We start from the raw sequence: 18,893 nt of genomic DNA, 5'->3' as shown, positions 1-18,893 counted from the left end.
ATTGCATTGGAAATTATTCGTTAGCTTTCTTTTTAACACTCATGCGCTTGGTGTGTATGGATGTGTGGGTGTGGGTGTATGTGTGTGTGTGTGTAGGTGTAGGTGTGCGCGCGCGCGCACTTTCGAAAAAGAGAGAGGCTATTTGGAAAATGAATAATACTATATATCAATTGTTACTGCAGCTAAAACGATATTTGCAACTCAACTGCACTACATAGAATGAATTTTCTTTGCTTTTTGTATACGTTTTTTAAATACTTGTTTCATTGCATTACTGAGTGGTATAAATGGAACATCCAAAATACTGTTCGTTTTTGTCTATTACGCATACGGATGTTGCCTTTTATATTGTGCGCTTACAAACAAAACCAACCAAAAGGAGCACATCATTAGTTTTACTTAATTTCTCCAATAAAATCAATATTAAATAGTATGTTGGTTTGCATAGGTTTGAATTGAATTGTCGAAGCTCTGATGCAAATCAAAGGAAGGAATGTGGTCAGTGTGCGATTTTCAATCACAAAACCGAAGCCAACTAATCACGATGTCCAATGAATGCTGGTTCCACTCATAACTGCTCAAGACGATCTTTCTGATGCAACAATTGTTTTGGAAAGACCATTGAAATCGTCGAAATAATACAACAAACCTTATTCTATTTATACACGGTATTTTTGTACACGGTTTTAATTTAACATTGATCATTTTGCATATGATCAATGTATTTTTTTACACGGTTGTTTTTTACACGACTTTTTTAGGAACCAATCTACCGTGTAAAAACAGAATTAGGTGTACAAGAGTTCCTATAATTTAAAATATTTCGCGTACGTTGTCAAACCGTGAATATAAAAGTCAACATTTTTTGTTTTTGTTTGCTGTTTACTGAAAACTAAAATATGTAGCTTATAGTGCGCTTTAATACAAATGTATACGCCTGCTAAATAGGAGAAAAAGTTTGGAGCACCTATAGCAAATAATGAAATACCCAGACCTAATTAAGTTGCCCTGTAAGATCGAATACTTTTTATATAGAAGACGCTCATTTTCCTTGCATTCATTACTATTAAGTTGTCAAAATATTAGCAATGTTTTCGGGGTCCCTGGAATGCTTTATAAGGCTTTGAAAATTTTGCTTGCTTAAAAAATGAAACTTCTATTACAATTTACTTATTTTATTAATTTATTTTGTTTCCTAGATGTTTTTGAAAATTCTCAGCTGAACAACCACGTACGAAAATTCGATTGAATAGACTTCATAAGAGTTTAGAAAATAATTTCCATTGCAGCTCAGATTTTATAAGATATTTGTTTTGGATCATTTTTGATTGTTTCTTAAAAACGAAAAAGTCGTTTCGGATAGGATCTGAATTCCTTCTATTATACAATTGGTATATAGTATCGACTATTTGAAACAGCCAAATATAGGAGCATCAAAACAAAACTATGTAGTGCCTAGAGATGGCTGGAACACCCTGCGATCGAGTATCGGTAGCTTTCTTGTGCGCTACCTACGCGCGAATCATATTCCAATACATAAAGTTAAGCAATAATTAGTCTCTTTATTTCACTTAAATTTTAGTAATTAGGCAGTAGGCCAACAAATCAATAGCGCTATAGATAAAAATTGTTAGTAAGTTTATATTTGCGAGTAAATCAAATAAAAGTCTGCATTAATTATATTAAGGTAGTTTTTAAATTGGACTTGAGAAGAATGTATTAAACAATTATGGTGAGGTGACTGTCTAAAATAAACTACAAAACTACTTAACTTTGTCGAAGTTAACGTTTAACAAATGCATGCGCGCTAAATAGTATTCAAAATTCAATTAGCTGAGAACGCAAACAAACTACAAATAGATAGAACTACTTACTATACGAATACGTATTAGAACAGAGTAAACTAGAAGAAAGCAAATTGTCTGAGGAACTACTAATGCAACTACTTATTAATAGAAAATACAAGGACTTATTTCGGTCATGCATTCAAAGTCAAATAATTCAAACAAGAGGAACAACAAAAGAAACGTACAATTTTTTAAAAACGAAAAGAAATCGAGAAATTTGTAATACATTTTGAACAAACGCTTCAAACGAAGTGAACCTCTCTGTTTTTTGTATGTTTGTGTTTTTGTTTGTTTCGTATTTGTTGTTTGCTTTGGCTGTGGCTTCCGGATTGCTGCCTTTGACGTAAACTGTAATCTTTGTAGTGGAGTGTGTGGGTGTAACGTAGTGATGGGCATGGGCTAGACTTTTTCGACATGATACAACACGACTCGACACGCGTGGCGATGATGCTTCATAAATTAGTATATGGATATAGGAAGAATAATGTGTTTCACAGAGAGTGAACATTTTGTGTAACTATATCGTAGAAAAGTTCTAATAAGTGCTCTAAAAGAGGCAACATTTTCTTTTGGATAATTACCAAAAAAAAAAAAAAAAATGAATTACGTGTATTTTACCGGAAAGTATTTTAAACATAGACATTTAAGACACTATTGTAAATTAATAGAATATTAAAGTACGTGTCCGCATTTTTAGGGAATTTGGTAAAAGTAGAATACGTATAGTATGTGCAGAAAATTTTTTGTTCGCGTTACTTTCGTGCTGTTCTCGTGCCCGGCACGACCAATGCCCACCTCTAGTATAGACGACAGCGTGCTGAGTTCTATATAATAGGTAGGAGTACGAGTACGAGTACGATTATGTGTGAAAGCAGCATTAAAAAAAGATGAAGCAGCTAAGAAGCTTGTTGCACGATGCACACCAGGCGCGTAGCTTTTAAAAATGGTTGCCTATTGTTATTATTGTTATTGTATTTGGACGCTGCAGCGTAGCAAGAAAATTGAATAAGAAATTGAAAAAAAAAAAATGGAAATTTAATTATTTCTCAGTGTGTGTTTGTGTGTTGGGGGCGTGTGTGTGTGAGCTTAGATTATACATAAATTTTAACTATTAGTGAAGGTGTTTTGCTTGCTGCTGTTGTTGTTCTTTTTTTTTATTCAATTTCTTTGTTGTTTGTTTTTGTATTTTTTTCTTCTGTTAGCATCAACGGCATTAAATAAAATGGACGAGTCAAAGAAGTCATTCATTTTGGTTATATATATATAAAATAGGTAGAATGTTTATTTTTATTATTTTCTTTTTTCTTGAAGTTTTCTTTTTTTTTTTGTTAGAGAAAAAAACATACAATGAGAATACAAAATATAGTTGAAATATTTATAGATAATCATAAAAAAATGTACGATAGAAAAATATGATTTGGTAGCAAATATTTTCATGGCGTTTTTTACATGACAACATGAGGCTGAGGCGCGTTCAACACAAATGCATAAAATTAATTAAAAAATAATGATAATAACGATATAAATAATTAAACAATTAATTCATTTGAAATCAATGCACAGGCTTATGCTCCACATGCAGCACGCTAGAGAAAATTTCAAGCCATCAATTAAACAGTCAATCAATCAGTTGGCAGCCGGCATACGACACGGCATGGGATTGCCGCACTCTTCGAGACCATCACAAAATGCATGCTTATGCGTAATAATAATAATGAGCATGATAATAATAAAACTCATAAGTGGTTAAGTTTGCGAAATCAATAATTCATATGCCATTGAGATTAAGGCCAAACAGACGTGGGAACAATAGCATGACTGATTCGATCGATTAAAAAGAACATTAATAATTCACTTTAAAAACACGAATGCATTTAAACGGCAGTACAGATTGAGCTAGTTTGGGCATCGAACATATGAATTAGTTAATTAATTTTTCAGGATTCTTTCTATTAATACTAAGAACATCTATTACAACATTTGAGCCCTGACCAGATACATAATATTTTAATCGCAAATGGATGAGAACATATCTTCTATATTATGATCTACAGTCACAATATTTAGCGCTTATATAGGAGCAGAACTTCGAGTTATGAGTTGGTGAGTTACAGCAGAAGGCATAGCTGTTTAGATAGAGGCAGAAAGAAATTCTAAGTGTATTCTGCTTGTGTCTAATTCAGAAATGAAACCAATATCAAGCTCTCGTTTATGATGGACTTGCCTCTATTGGGACTTGTCTTTTCCCGCTCTAAAGATTTCACTCGTATGAAAGAAAGCATCTGTATTATTCTCTAGATTTGATCTTTACATTTTAAGAAAAATTGAGTCGAATAAAAGGGGCGGGTTTTCCAAAGTGCGCGTAATGCGAGTAAGTGATCATGTTCAGAAATAATCTGCTACTATTTTTCACATAAAAGCACTCCTACTACCAGCATACTCATATGTTCGATATCTTAACCGGCTCAGCTGAACAAAATTAAATGAAAAAGTACAAGATTTTATATAGTACATACATACATAGTACATGAGCGGAAGCCCGTTTGTCACATGAACAAAATTTACGGCACTTATTCTAATCGTTTTATAGCAAAAATTAAAAGATATAATTTTGTATTTACATGAAGTTCTCAATTCTGAAGGAGAGAGAAAAAACAAAAACAGTACGAAATAATGCACATGTTAAGTTTGTAACACAAGAAACAAAAATGTACAGGACGATATCTGTATGTTGGTTAAAATTTCATTGTAAAAATGTACAAAATGTATTAAATGAGGGCAGATTAAGGTACACTTACCACCGCGATCACTAGCTCGACTATGCCGACCAGCGGCTTGTTCTATAATATCATTCAGGACCATAACATCTGCAATGGCAGACCCTCAGTTGAGCTCGAATACTTATAATGTTGAGGCTGCCCAGCGCACTTACCTTTCATGTCGACCACCGTTTGTGTCTGGACGGGCTCGATAAAGGATTGTCGTGATGTTTGAGCTTGCCAGCTTCGTCCGTGCACTCCAGGCCGATTTCCTGTTTTTAATTCAAACAAGAAACAATATCAGATCTAAATGCTCCTCTTAAAAACTGAATATGGCACTTACATAGTCCCGATGCTCTACCTTGTGATTGGTGTCCAGGCAGGTGGTGCCGCCATTCGTGGCGCCCACTGATTGATTGCGTGTATTACGATTACGCAACTTGCTCTCTTTGGTCATTGTGCTGACGCCCATGACGGCCATGCCGCCCAGCAGATCGCCATGTGAGGTATACGATATTCTGGACTGATGCGAGGTATACGATGAGTGTCTAGAGCCTGTCGGAGTGCCAGAAAGGAGTTCGTTAGTTTTTCATACATAACGTACGCATGAATTTTTTTACATGTTCGCATGCCATTTCTCTCTTAAACATTTCATTTCATTACTTAACATTTTTAGGATGAATCAATTTTGTTTTGTTTTCTGGTCAATCAATTTTCAATCTCTATTATTATAATTATTATTGGTTTTCTATTAAAATATTGCATCACTGTGTAAAAAAATACGCTATTCTACCATTTGGCGCAATATGTTAAAAATAAATGAATTTCATTTTGTCACTTTTCTAATTAAAGGTGGTATGGAATTTTTGATTTGGTTAATGATTGATTTCATTTGATTTCAGCGATTTAACAAAACTTATCTTTAGTTTTGGGAGTAAATTTTATGTCTAAAGTTTCAATGTGGACACATTTATCAAAAAACATTTCTAAATTGGAAAAAACTTGATCAGAAATTGAATTAAATATTGCTCGAACTTGAAGCATACAATAATATGGCCTCGATGTTGGCGACACAACAACAAATATTTACCAAACATATTCGATTTATAATATCGACATCTACTTTTTTTTGTTTGAGTGCCAAATTATTAAATTTGTAATAATGTTCAGAAATGGTAACCGTTCTTAGAAGGTAAATGCTAAATGGCCTACCTAAATTGCCATAATAAACGGGCACTATAATGGCACCATTCTCCTCGGACATCGGTGTGACGGCGTTCGAGTCATCGCATATGGCAGATGTTGTTGTGCATCCTGATATGTTGACAATACCAACGGCTTACGATCGCTACCGGGTATACCAAACCGGCCACGTCCATTGCGCATCGTGTACTGAGTTGGTTTGTTGGTAGAACTTTTGGTTAGTAGTGGCTTTATATGGTTTACACAGTTTAGTAGCAGAAGTAGTAGTAGAAGTAGTAGTAGTAGTAGTAGTAGTAGTAGTAGTAGTAGTAGTAGTAGTAGTAGTAGGGTAGTAGTAGTCAAAGTTGTGAGTAGTTTGCAAATATCATGACATAAAGATTATTATTTTAAATTATAAGCCAGAGATCTTCATGATTGTATGAGCGTTATAATTAATACGTTGATATGTGAAGGAAAAGAAACACGAAAACAAACCGAAGGACAAATAAACGAACCACAAAATTACACAACTCATATGCACTCGATTCTGTTTTGGGGAACACAATATACATATACATACATATATTGGGCTGTATCGTACAGTAGACATTGTTCGACATCAGACTGACAGATTAGGTAGACAAAACAAAAATGCAACAAATTCTGTACGAGTATGTGGCTGGAGTTTTGAGTCTACAATGAAAGTTGCAATAGTCGTAGGGGACTGGTGTAGTACTTAGTTAGTTATTGTTTTTTCTTCATTCTTTTGTTTTGTATTATGGTAGACGGGTAGTGGGCGCGTCAGTGGGAGTGCAAGATAAGACTCGCAATAGTATGAGCAGGGCAGTTGGACAGTTAGTTAGAAGTTGGTCAGTTGATTTGGAATTGGCGCGTGTGTGTGTGTGTGTGCCAGCTTGAAATAGTTCACAAAAAAAACCAACAAAAAAAACACAAAACCGAAAACCTACAAAAATACACAAACATACTTCATGTATGCTGTAGACCAATAATTATCCAATAAATACTCATATATATTTATGTAGATATAAAGTACATCTAAGTATTAGTTTGGTCACACTCTATCGGCAGTTACTTTTCAACACTAGACATTTAAGACACTATTGTAAATTAATAGGAATATTAAAGTACGTGTCCGCATTTTTCGGAATTTGTAAAAGTAGAATACGTATAGTATGTGCAAGAAAATTTTTTGTTCGCGTTACTTCGTGCTGTTCTCGTGCCCGGCACGACCAATGCCCACCTCTAGTATAGACGACAGCGTGCTGAGTTCTATATAATAGGTAGGAGTCCGAGTACGAGTACGATTATGGTGTGAAGCAGCATTAAAAAAAGATGAAGCAGCTAAGAAGCTTGTTGCACGATGCACACCAGGCGCGTAGCTTTTAAAAATGGTTGCCTATTGTTCTTATTGTTATGTATTTGGGACGCTGCAGCGTAGCAAGAAAATTGAATAAGAAATTGAAAAAAAAAAATGGAAATTTAATATTTCTCAGTGTGTGTTTGTGTGTTGGGGGCTTGTGGGTGTGGAGCTTAGATTATACATAAATTTTAACTATTAGTGAAGGTGTTTGCTTGCTGCTGTTGTTGTTCTTTTTTTTTATTCAATTCTTTGTTGTTTGTTTTTGTATTTTTTTCTTCTGTTAGCATCAACGGCATTAAATAAAATGGACGAGTCAAGAAGTCATTCATTTTGGTTATATATATATAAAATAGGTAGAATGTTTATTTTTATTATTTTCTTTTTTCTTGAAGTTTTCTTTTTTTTTTTGTTAGAGAAAAAAACATACAATGAGAATACAAAATATAGTTGAAATATTTATAGATAATCATAAAAAAATGTACGATAGAAAAATATGATTTGGTAGCAAATATTTTCATGGCGTTTTTTACATGACAACATGAGGCTGCGGCGCGTCAACACCAAATGCATAAAATTAATTAAAAATAATGATACTAACGATATAATAATTAAACAATTTAATTCATTTGAAATCAATGCACAGGCTTATGCTCCACATGCAGCACGCTAGAGAAAATTTCAAGCCATCAATTAAACAGTCAATCAATCAGTTGGCAGCCGGCATACGACACGGCATGGGATTGCCCGCACTCTTCGAGACCATCACAAAATGCATGCTTATGCGTAATAATAATAATGAGCATGATAATAATAAAACTCATAAGTGGTTAAGTTTGCGAAATCAATAATTCATATGCCATTGAGATTAAGGCCAAACAGACGTGGGAACAATAGCATGACTGATTCGATCGATTAAAAAGAACATTAATAATTCACTTTAAAAACACGAATGCATTTAAACGGCAGTACAGATTGAGCTAGTTTGGGCATCGAACATATGAATTAGTTAATTAATTTTTCAGGATTCTTTCTATTAATACTAAGAACATCTATTACAACATTTGAGCCCTGACCAGATACATAATATTTTAATCGCAAATGGATGAGAACATATCTTCTATATTATGATCTACAGTCACAATATTTAGCGCTTATATAGGAGCAGAACTTCGAGTTATGAGTTGGTGAGTTACAGCAGAAGGCATAGCTGTTTAGATAGAGGCAGAAAGAAATTCTAAGTGTATTCTGCTTGTGTCTAATTCAGAAATGAAACCAATATCAAGCTCTCGTTTATGATGGACTTGCCTCTATTGGGACTTGTCTTTTCCCGCTCTAAAGATTTCACTCGTATGAAAGAAAGCATCTGTATTATTCTCTAGATTTGATCTTTACATTTTAAGAAAAATTGAGTCGAATAAAAGGGGCGGGTTTTCCAAAGTGCGCGTAATGCGAGTAAGTGATCATGTTCAGAAATAATCTGCTACTATTTTTCACATAAAAGCACTCCTACTACCAGCATACTCATATGTTCGATATCTTAACCGGCTCAGCTGAACAAAATTAAATGAAAAAGTACAAGATTTTATATAGTACATACATACATAGTACATGAGCGGAAGCCCGTTTGTCACATGAACAAAATTTACGGCACTTATTCTAATCGTTTTATAGCAAAAATTAAAAGATATAATTTTGTATTTACATGAAGTTCTCAATTCTGAAGGAGAGAGAAAAAACAAAAACAGTACGAAATAATGCACATGTTAAGTTTGTAACACAAGAAACAAAAATGTACAGGACGATATCTGTATGTTGGTTAAAATTTCATTGTAAAAATGTACAAAATGTATTAAATGAGGGCAGATTAAGGTACACTTACCACCGCGATCACTAGCTCGACTATGCCGACCAGCGGCTTGTTCTATAATATCATTCAGGACCATAACATCTGCAATGGCAGACCCTCAGTTGAGCTCGAATACTTATAATGTTGAGGCTGCCCAGCGCACTTACCTTTCATGTCGACCACCGTTTGTGTCTGGACGGGCTCGATAAAAGGATTGTCGTGATGTTTGATCTTGCCAGCTTCGTCCGTGCACTCCAGGCCGATTTCCTGTTTTTAATTCAAACAAGAAACAATATCAGATCTAAATGCTCCTCTTAAAAACTGAATATGGCACTTACATAGTCCCGATGCTCTACCTTGTGATTGGTGTCCAGGCAGGTGGTGCCGCCATTCGTGGCGCCCACTGATTGATTGCGTGTATTACGATTACGCAACTTGCTCTCTTTGGTCATTGTGCTGACGCCCATGACGGCCATGCCGCCCAGCAGATCGCCATGTGAGGTATACGATATTCTGGACTGATGCGAGGTATACGATGAGTGTCTAGAGCCTGTCGGAGTGCCAGAAAGGAGTTCGTTAGTTTTTCATACATAACGTACGCATGAATTTTTTTACATGTTCGCATGCCATTTCTCTCTTAAACATTTCATTTCATTACTTTAACATTTTTTAGGATGAATCAATTTTGTTTTGTTTTCTGGTCAATCAATTTTCAATCTCTATTATTATAATTATTATTGGTTTTCTATTAAAATATTGCATCACTGTGTAAAAAAATACGCTATTCTACCATTTGGCGCAATATGTTAAAAATAAATGAATTTCATTTTGTCACTTTTCTAATTAAAGGTGGTATGGAATTTTTGATTTGGTTAATGATTGATTTCATTTGATTTCAGCGATTTAACAAAACTTATCTTTAGTTTTGGGAGTAAATTTTATGTCTAAAGTTTCAATGTGGACACATTTATCAAAAAACATTTCTAAATTGGAAAAAACTTGATCAGAAATTGAATTAAATATTGCTCGAACTTGAAGCATACAATAATATGGCCTCGATGTTGGCGACACAACAACAAATATTTACCAAACATATTCGATTTATAATATCGACATCTACTTTTTTTTGTTTGAGTGCCAAATTATTAAATTTGTAATAATGTTCAGAAATGGTAACCGTTCTTAGAAGGTAAATGCTAAATGGCCTACCTAAATTGCCATAATAAACGGGCACTATAATGGCACCATTCTCCTCGGACATCGGTGTGACGGCGTTCGAGTCATCGGCATATGGCAGATGTTGTTGTGCATCCTGATATGTTGACAATACCAACGGCTTACGATCGCTACCGGGTATACCAAACCGGCCACGTCCATTGCGCATCGTGTACTGAGTTGGTTTGTTGGTAGAACTTTTGGTTAGTAGTGGCTTTATATGGTTTACACAGTTTAGTAGCAGAAGTAGTAGTAGAAGTAGTAGTAGTAGTAGTAGTAGTAGTAGTAGTAGTAGTAGTAGTAGTAGTAGTAGGGTAGTAGTAGTCAAAGTTGTGAGTAGTTGCAAATATCATGACATAAGATTATTATTTTTAAATTATAAGCCAGAGATCTTCATGATTGTATGAGCGTTATAATTAATACGTTGATATGTGAAAGGAAAAGAAACACGAAAACAAACCGAAGGACAAATAAACGAACCACAAAATTACACAACTCATATGCACTCGATTCTGTTTTGGGGAACACAATATACATATACATACATATATTGGGCTGTATCGTACAGTAGACATTGTTCGACATCAGACTGACAGATTAGGTAGACAAAACAAAAATGCAACAAATTCTGTACGAGTATGTGGCTGGAGTTTTGAGTCTACAATGAAAGTTGCAATAGTCGTAGGGGACTGGTGTAGTACTTAGTTAGTTATTGTTTTTTCTTCATTCTTTTGTTTTTGTATTATGGTAGACGGGTAGTGGGCGCGTCAGTGGGAGTGCAAGATAAGACTCGCAATAGTATGAGCAGGGCAGTTGGACAGTTAGTTAGAAGTTGGTCAGTTGATTTGGAATTGGCGCGTGTGTGTGTGTGTGTGCCAGCTTGAAATAGTTCACAAAAAAAACCAACAAAAAAAACACAAAACCGAAAACCTACAAAAATACACAAACATACTTCATGTATGCTGTAGACCAATAATTATCCAATAAATACTCATATATATTTATGTAGATATAAAGTACATCTAAGTATTAGTTTGGTCACACTCTATGCGGCATACATACATATTTACAACACAAATATGTAAAGTTTAATTTAACTAAAGATATATATATATATATAGAGTTAATCGAAATAATAATATACATACGAGTACATCATATACGGAAATCTGCGTACTGAGTGACTGTGGTGTGTAACGATTATTTATGCATATCTGTGTGAGTGTGTGTGTGTGATGCTGAGTGGGAGTGATAGTGCTCGAGTGCGCAAGTGTGTGTGTGTGTGTGTAGGTGTGTGTATGCGTGGGCACACCCTTTAAAGAAGTCAGCATAGAACCAAAATGAACAATATATACTTCTGCCTTGGGGCTAAAGTAGCCCCTCAGGGGTCGGTTTCAATTGGTTGCAGATGGACTACTGTGAAGAGCAGTACAGAACATAAACGATATGCGAGTACACAACAGTTAAGTTCTAGAACGTACACCGCTCAACATAGAACAGGCTCACGTACACACACACACACGCACAACCACAACTGATAGTTAGTTACGAGTATATGTTATAAGTTTGTTCGAGTAGTAAATAAGTAGGTATAGATAGGTGGTATGTAGAAAATCAAGTTAGTTACACAAAACAAGACAAAAGTATTGCTTTACGGCATTATCGTACTAATCATATTGTTGAAGTGTATGCGATTACGATTAGTGATATGATAATATTGATAGACATGTACGACGAGACATAAGTTTCTGCTTTATCACAGTAGTATGTATATATATATATATATATATATATATATATATATATATATATATATATATATATATATATATATATATATATATATATATATAGTACGAGTAGTACGAGTAATAGATAAAAACATATATTGAAAACGAGTTCTTAAAAGTGAGTGAAAAACCTCTTATAAATGGCACGAAATTTTATGTATACGAGTATATGTGTGTATGTATTATATGTATATGTGTATGAAGTATGTATGTACTATATATACGTACTATATGTATAAAGGGGTATGTGTCACTATAAATGGCGAGACTATAATAAACTTATTTACATTATTAACTAACAGCTGAGTTTATTAAATTCTCTGGAGTTTCACAAACTCTTCAATAAACTGAAATATTAATAAATACTTGTATATAGACTGATATACGCAGATAGTACTATGTGTATTATATGGATGAATATGAGGATACTATATATGACGAAATATTCAGCACATACATATGTATATACTATAGAAATTAGTATTTGAATGTAAGACTCTCTGTTTGACTCTATGACTGAGTGTGTGTATGTATTCATATTAATTTGGTATTTGAAATGCATTGTAGAAAGTAAAAAACGCATTTTCAATTTTCTTGTAATTTTGAATATTTCGTTGTTATTGTCGTTGCGGTATTGTTCTGGTTGATCAGGAGGTGCAGCACCAGATCGGCACTGTCAGTTGATGTTTATGTGTGTGTGTGTGTGTGTGTGTGTGTGGGAGGGGGTGAGTGTGTGTATTAGGCGCTTACCTTGTGAGAACTACGTGATCCCCTGCGTATGTTAAACGGTGAACCAGGTAAGGATAAGGATGTCTAAGTTTGGTATTTTGTTTTTTTACAAATAAAATATAAATAGAAGAAGAAAAAGAAAAATGAATCAAATAAAATATATTTATATTTATATTCCTGCTATTCATATAATATTGTTGAAGTTATAAAGGAAAAATTTGTTGTATTCAAATTGTATTGTGGTTATAAATTGTTCACTTCTGTGAATATGTGTCTCTGTGTTTGGATACCGGTGTTTGAGTGTCGGGTGTCGAGTGTTTGGGTGTAGGTGTGGATGTCTAAGTGTTGAGCGTAAGTGACTAGAAAAGGTTGATCATAGTTTGAGCAAGTTATACAATATTTGGTTGTGTAACTTTAGCTTGAGATAAGCGCAAATTTGAATATGATTCAATAACTAATTGTTAGCTACATTTTCTATAATTTTTAAAACTTTAATTACTCATTTGCCATTTTAGCATATGTGTATAAACTGTTTTGTGTGTTTGAATGATATATTTATTGTTTTTTGGTTTTTATTATTATCATTTCAATCAGCTATAGCGCAGCTATTGAAGAAACAAAATTTGCATATTATATCATCTAATGACTGGAAAAGTACTCTACATTATGAAAAAAGAGAGAATGCTAAAGTCGATCAAACCCGACAATAAAATACCCTGCACCCATGCGTTGTTACATGCGCACATATATGTAGAAATATCCAATGGACTGGCATGTTGACACAGTGCTGAAATAAATCACACTCAGCACGTATAAGTAAGTAAGTATGTATATGTTTGTATGATGCCAGCTAATTAAAGCGTTCGTTTGAAGGAAGTATTACAAAAGCCAAAATAGGAGGTAGAAGAGGATGCGCTGCTGGATGCGTATTACTACGTTTTGCTAATACCTTTATTTGAGAGAACTACAAATCATTATATTGTCTTTATGAGATTCTGTAGCTGAGCAAAAGATGGAGTGATTAGGAGAGTATACATACCAAGTTTGGTTAATGCGGGTTCAGGCGTTTCGGAAATACAGACGTTCATCCAGACGGACGGACATGCGTAGACCGATTTGTATTTTGTATAAATCTAATATTCTGTTCTCACACTTCAGGTACAGGGTATAGAAATACTTAATTGTAGTTTTTGCCAACACAAACAATTCTTTAGTAATGATACAATGATGATACAAAAGCAATAGCTTTCGTTTTATCTTGTTGAAAACAAGTAAATATGGCTCTGAAATAATTAAGGGCCATGGATTATTTAGACCCTCCAATATTTCTCAGACACCGTCGAACGAATTACTGTAGTTAGTGTAATTCGCAAGAATTTGCAGTCGGTCAGAAAAGCATATTGGAAAGATTGTGAAATGGGGAATCTCAAATAAGCGCCTTACATTTAAATTATTGAAATGCGCCCATTTTAATCAATTTAAAAAATAACAAAAAATAATCATAATTAAAATACCACTACGTCACTTAACGTCAATTGATTAATAACTCAATTTCTACGGGCATAGTGTAATTCCTTTGCCAAACTCTTACGGATGCATTTCTAATTTCAAATTACAAGACTACGGTTGGAATGCCGCGTTCTTTACGAGTATATCTACGTATTTAATATGCAGAATTTAATGGGACTGAAGGAACTTTTAACGTTAACTTTTAACGTATAATAGGTAAATCGATGAAAACTGGAAACTGAAGTCGTTAACAAAAAATTTGTGCGGTAAAAAGTGTTGGCCTTTGTGTTAAGTATGTGTAGAATGCTCCCTTATGTTCCATTTAGTAGAAGCTGCGCTACATTTTCAAAATCTAAGCAGTTTTTGCGCCGCACTCTTTCCTGTTTTCTGCTATCCACACTCTTTACTTCTCGCATCTACCAATTTGTGTACGCATGTTGTTTTTTCAGTTTACAGTTTTCTGTTTGTTGTATGTACTAATAATTATTATTATTAATTTTTTGATAGAGTTAGTTAGATAGAGAGAACATTAGAGGGAACCTACCTGAAGCGACTTGTTGGAGCTAAACTCAGTTAGTTTTTTGGCGTAAAAAATAAATGAGTTTGACTTTGGCTTTGGCTTTAGGCTAATGCTTATGCTTATGCGTATGCGTATGCGATTGCGTACAAAACTAACTGAATTTGTAATTTGTAAAAAAGGCTCAGAGCAATTTATGGGCTTAATGCCCCGGTAGTATAGTATAATACGAATTAAGAATGAGCTTGCGGGCGAGCGAGAGAGCGAGCGAGAGTATTTAGTGAGCGAGAGATTCATTGATTATATTCATACGTATTTGTTATTGAATATATAGCATGTATGTTTGTGGTAGTAATAGGGGTTTATGGCGTATTTAAATATATTGAAATGTAGTTGATTATAGGTGATTGCTCATAACCTTTTCACACATACTTTTTGATAATATGCGAACTGGACAAAAGTAAAAGAAGGAAGTACATCACAGGTTCCAGGTTGACTTGAAAAAAATAAATAACTCAAACTGGGGAAATTTAAAAGAGAAAAATGGCCTTGCCAAATTGTTGCTGTTGTTGGCACCGATTTGGCTGACAGCTTGCTATATGTGTGCCTTTGTGTGTGAGAGTATAGGTGTTTCTGTAGGTTTGTGTGGTTGTACAGACAAATTGTTCATCGAGCATGAATTGCAACTTCTCATTGCGTTTTCTCATGTGCCAAAGAAAAGTAGCAGCATGTGCGCAAAGCGTACGCCGGCTCATAAATATTTATTAATAGGTATATGGTATATGTATGTATGTTTGTTTATAAGTATATACACAAATAAAACAAATTAAATTACTGGCAAATAAAGGGAAACTTAAACAGTAATCGTTGTACTTGTAAAGGATCAGCATTGTAGTGTTGTTAAGAACTAGCTAACTTTTTGCTATGCCATTCTGCTCGCACATGCCCAAAATATTATAAATAAGTATGTACCCGATCAGACATGTCAATGTTTGTGTATGTGTGTGTAATTTAGTGTAATTATTTCTGTGGTTGTAGGTTCCTTCTACTGTTTATATGCAGGCAAGCTTTGCCCAACTGCTCGACTTTAAGGAGACAAGGCAAAAACTGTTCAAGTATTGCTTGAGTTTTAAGAATTCGTTTTTATATGTAATTTACTGGGCAATAATAACATATGTTTTTAGTTTCGGATCTTTACATAACGAGTATAAACATTCAAAGAGAAATGCAACTACTATTAAATGCATGCAAATGTAAATGCAGCCATGTATGTACTTCAAAAAATCAAATAAATAACGTAATAGTACACAGAATGATCAATAAATATAACGAATGTGTTCCTATCTCAAATTTTTCAGCCAACGTATAAATAACCATTTTTCTCCACGACATGATTTTTTTTTCTCATTGCAGCCCAAATGCTCCCTCGTACCTGTTTTAAATCCAGCAATAACAATTTGTTTTAAAACTGATTTAACTTTAAGTATTTACCCTAAATTCTAATCATAAATGTGCATTTTTTAGCACTGTGTGTCCAAACTTGCATCGTAGTGCATGCTCCGACAATCTTCCTATGACCATTCTTCTGTGGCATGATCAATCATTTATGTCCATATATTTTTAATGACTAAAAAATGTCTTCTTTTCAATATTATAACAAATACTAACATAACTAAAAGAACACAATTAAACCCCACCTTTTCTACTCTTACTGTTGAACAAATTAAATTATACCAACTAGACACTAGACAATTTTTCCTTCTAATTTATACATTTGTTGAAAATTTTGAAATTTTTGCACGCAAGTTCAATGCAAATGTATGTATAAACAAAATCAATCTTCCCCCATGAATTTTGTATGTATGCATAGATTTAAAAACGAGCAAATAAAGAAGCGTAAATACGTAGGTCAATCAGTTAAAATGTTAGGCAAGATGATTTGAAGGTGCTTCAAAGCAAATAGACCTATTACTGTAGGTACTGTGGCCCGGAGATACGTTTGCACTATGAATTAAAAATTTTGTTTTTGTACAGCTTGTGTCTATTTGAAAAATAATGAAAACTGAAAATGTATAAGTATAATTAAATTCAAATTCCAATTTTGAGAAAAAGAACATTGTCACCTAAAGCATTCCGAGCAATGAGCCAATAAGAAAAGAACAAAATTTAAGAATATACTTATATGTAGTTTTCTCATAAGAACAATAAAAATTTCTATCCAGCTGCATGAAATAAACTATCGAGAATATTCAACCCAGGTATTCGCAGAGATGAAGAAAACTCATTCACACAGAAACACACATTCAAATGAGATACATGCAATAACTTGATAACGAGCTTTTTTTGAATGAGAAAAAGAGGCAGCGATACAGATAGATACGAGAAAGCTACGAGATAGCTTTAAATTAAATCAGTGGTGCGTTTTAAAATCTTGATATGGAGCAACTGCTTGACTGCCACAAAGGCGATGTATGTACAAACACATAGTATTTAAAGTAATATTCAAAGCAAGATAAGGGCTTTCAAATTTCTATCGAAATCATATCAAGAATAAACATTTGTTAGCTTCCCGAGATAATCAATGATTTTTAGAATACATTTTATGTATTTGCACTTCGACAATTAGCTTTTATTAATGAAAACATTAATTAAAATTTCAAGGCTCAAGTAATAACACATTTAAGGCGGACCACTGATTCAAACTGTAATGGCATATGCAGATAGGTAAACCATAGCTAGGCTAATAATCATATTAATAAGCATTCAAATTATGATATTATTATTAACGATTATTGTATGAATCAATAGATATGGCAACTAACTCAGGATGAATAATTTTTTAAACATAGGCAAATTAAAAGCTTTATGCGCAAATGCCATCCATGGATTTATATAGATACCGTAAAGTATAGGAACATAGCGATTTAGAGAGGGACGGGTGCACAAGAGCACGAAACAGCGCTCAAAAAGAGAGAGGAAGAGAGCTTCTGGCAAATGCCTTGCATATTAAACTCGCAATGCGTATGCATTGAGATAGAGAGAGAGATAGAGAGAGAGAATGATCTTAGCTGTTTCATAGCTGCGATCTTTTTGGCACTTTTGCATGCAAGGACAAAGCAGCGAGTATGATTGACGTTAGCAGCGCGCTATGCGTAAAAGGAATAAATGTTGAAAAATTAAACGTCATAAATAGAAAACAGAAAATGTTGGGAAATTGATATGCAATTGAATCATAAATCAAGGCATGTCAATCATTCATACAACACTTAAAACTAAAAATGTTAATAGGCCAGCAATTTAGCTGCATACGACAAAATCAAAACCAAACCGAATCACCAATTCTTTCAGTATTCCCATCAGTATCACAAATAATAAAACGATCACATTAAAAACAATAACGAAAAACGAAACAAAGAAATGTTGCGCTCGGAATACTTACCGTGCTCGGTTTACGAACTTTGGTAGCTTGGTGTGCTGTGGTAGGTGCTGGTTGTCTTTGTATAACGCTCACCGACTCCGACTCCACTTCGACGCTACGTATGGACATCTTCTCCTTGTTGTTGTCATCGTTGCCCTTCTCACCGCCCACGAACAGCTCGTAGCTAATGCACGAGTATGTTGGACTCTTGGCCATTTCGGGATGCAGTGCAGCCTCTTCAGCAGCTGCTGCGTCAGCGGCGGCCTGCGCCTGCGCATTGGCGCGTTCCTCCAGCTTGGCAGCTTTCGCGGCGGCCGCTTCTTCTGCTTCCTATAATGACATACACACAAATACCAATATTTCTTCTTCTTATACATGGTGCGATGGTTCGTCAATAGCGACTTAGAGAGGGGAGTGTGATCATAAACAACAGAAGACAAACTACTTCATAACATATTGTACAGTGCTGTGCATTGGAGGGGAAGGGACAGGCAATTTTTATAAAAGTATTAGGTACTGTACTGTTTTTTTCTTCTTCTTTTGTTCATTGCCTCTTGTATTTCATTATTTTATTACATTAACGTGAGCTTAAAATTTAGTTTGAGAGAAAAAAGTAAAAGTGCACTAAAACAAAAGTTGGAAGAACTAAATAGTTGGCTATATATGTACATATATAGTGAATATTAGTTAAATTTGGTGG

At 34.3% G+C, this 18,893-nt stretch overlaps 1 protein-coding gene across 10 annotated transcripts in view; it reads right to left on the bottom strand.

The window, feature by feature from the left end:
* Positions 1-18,893, bottom strand: part of LOC115626846 (sodium channel protein para) — a 73,049-nt gene that overhangs the window by 30,451 nt on the left and 23,705 nt on the right. For 8 of the 10 annotated variants that reach the window (XM_030522344.1, XM_030522336.1, XM_030522334.1 and 5 more), the window contains 6 exons: positions 18,215-18,523; positions 12,771-12,833; positions 10,225-10,405; positions 9,354-9,565; positions 9,183-9,282; positions 9,049-9,117 (listed from right to left, as the gene is read on the bottom strand). In XM_030522344.1, coding sequence (XP_030378204.1) covers positions 9,049-9,117; positions 9,183-9,282; positions 9,354-9,565; positions 10,225-10,405; positions 12,771-12,833; positions 18,215-18,523 — 934 coding nt within the window. Of the gene's footprint in view, positions 1-9,048; positions 9,118-9,182; positions 9,283-9,353; positions 9,566-10,224; positions 10,406-12,770; positions 12,834-15,207; positions 15,226-18,214; positions 18,524-18,893 lie in introns of all 10 variants that reach the window. The other 2 variants (XM_030522337.1, XM_030522338.1) reach the window with 2 other exon arrangements.

Source organism: Scaptodrosophila lebanonensis, unplaced genomic scaffold, assembly GCF_003285725.1.
Source record: "Scaptodrosophila lebanonensis strain 11010-0011.00,11010-0021.00 unplaced genomic scaffold, SlebRS2 tig00000089-arrow-pilon, whole genome shotgun sequence".
NCBI lineage: Eukaryota > Metazoa > Arthropoda > Insecta > Diptera > Drosophilidae > Scaptodrosophila > Scaptodrosophila lebanonensis.
The sequence above is the reverse complement of the archived record's forward strand: the minus strand, read 5'-3'. Positions and strand labels throughout refer to the sequence as shown.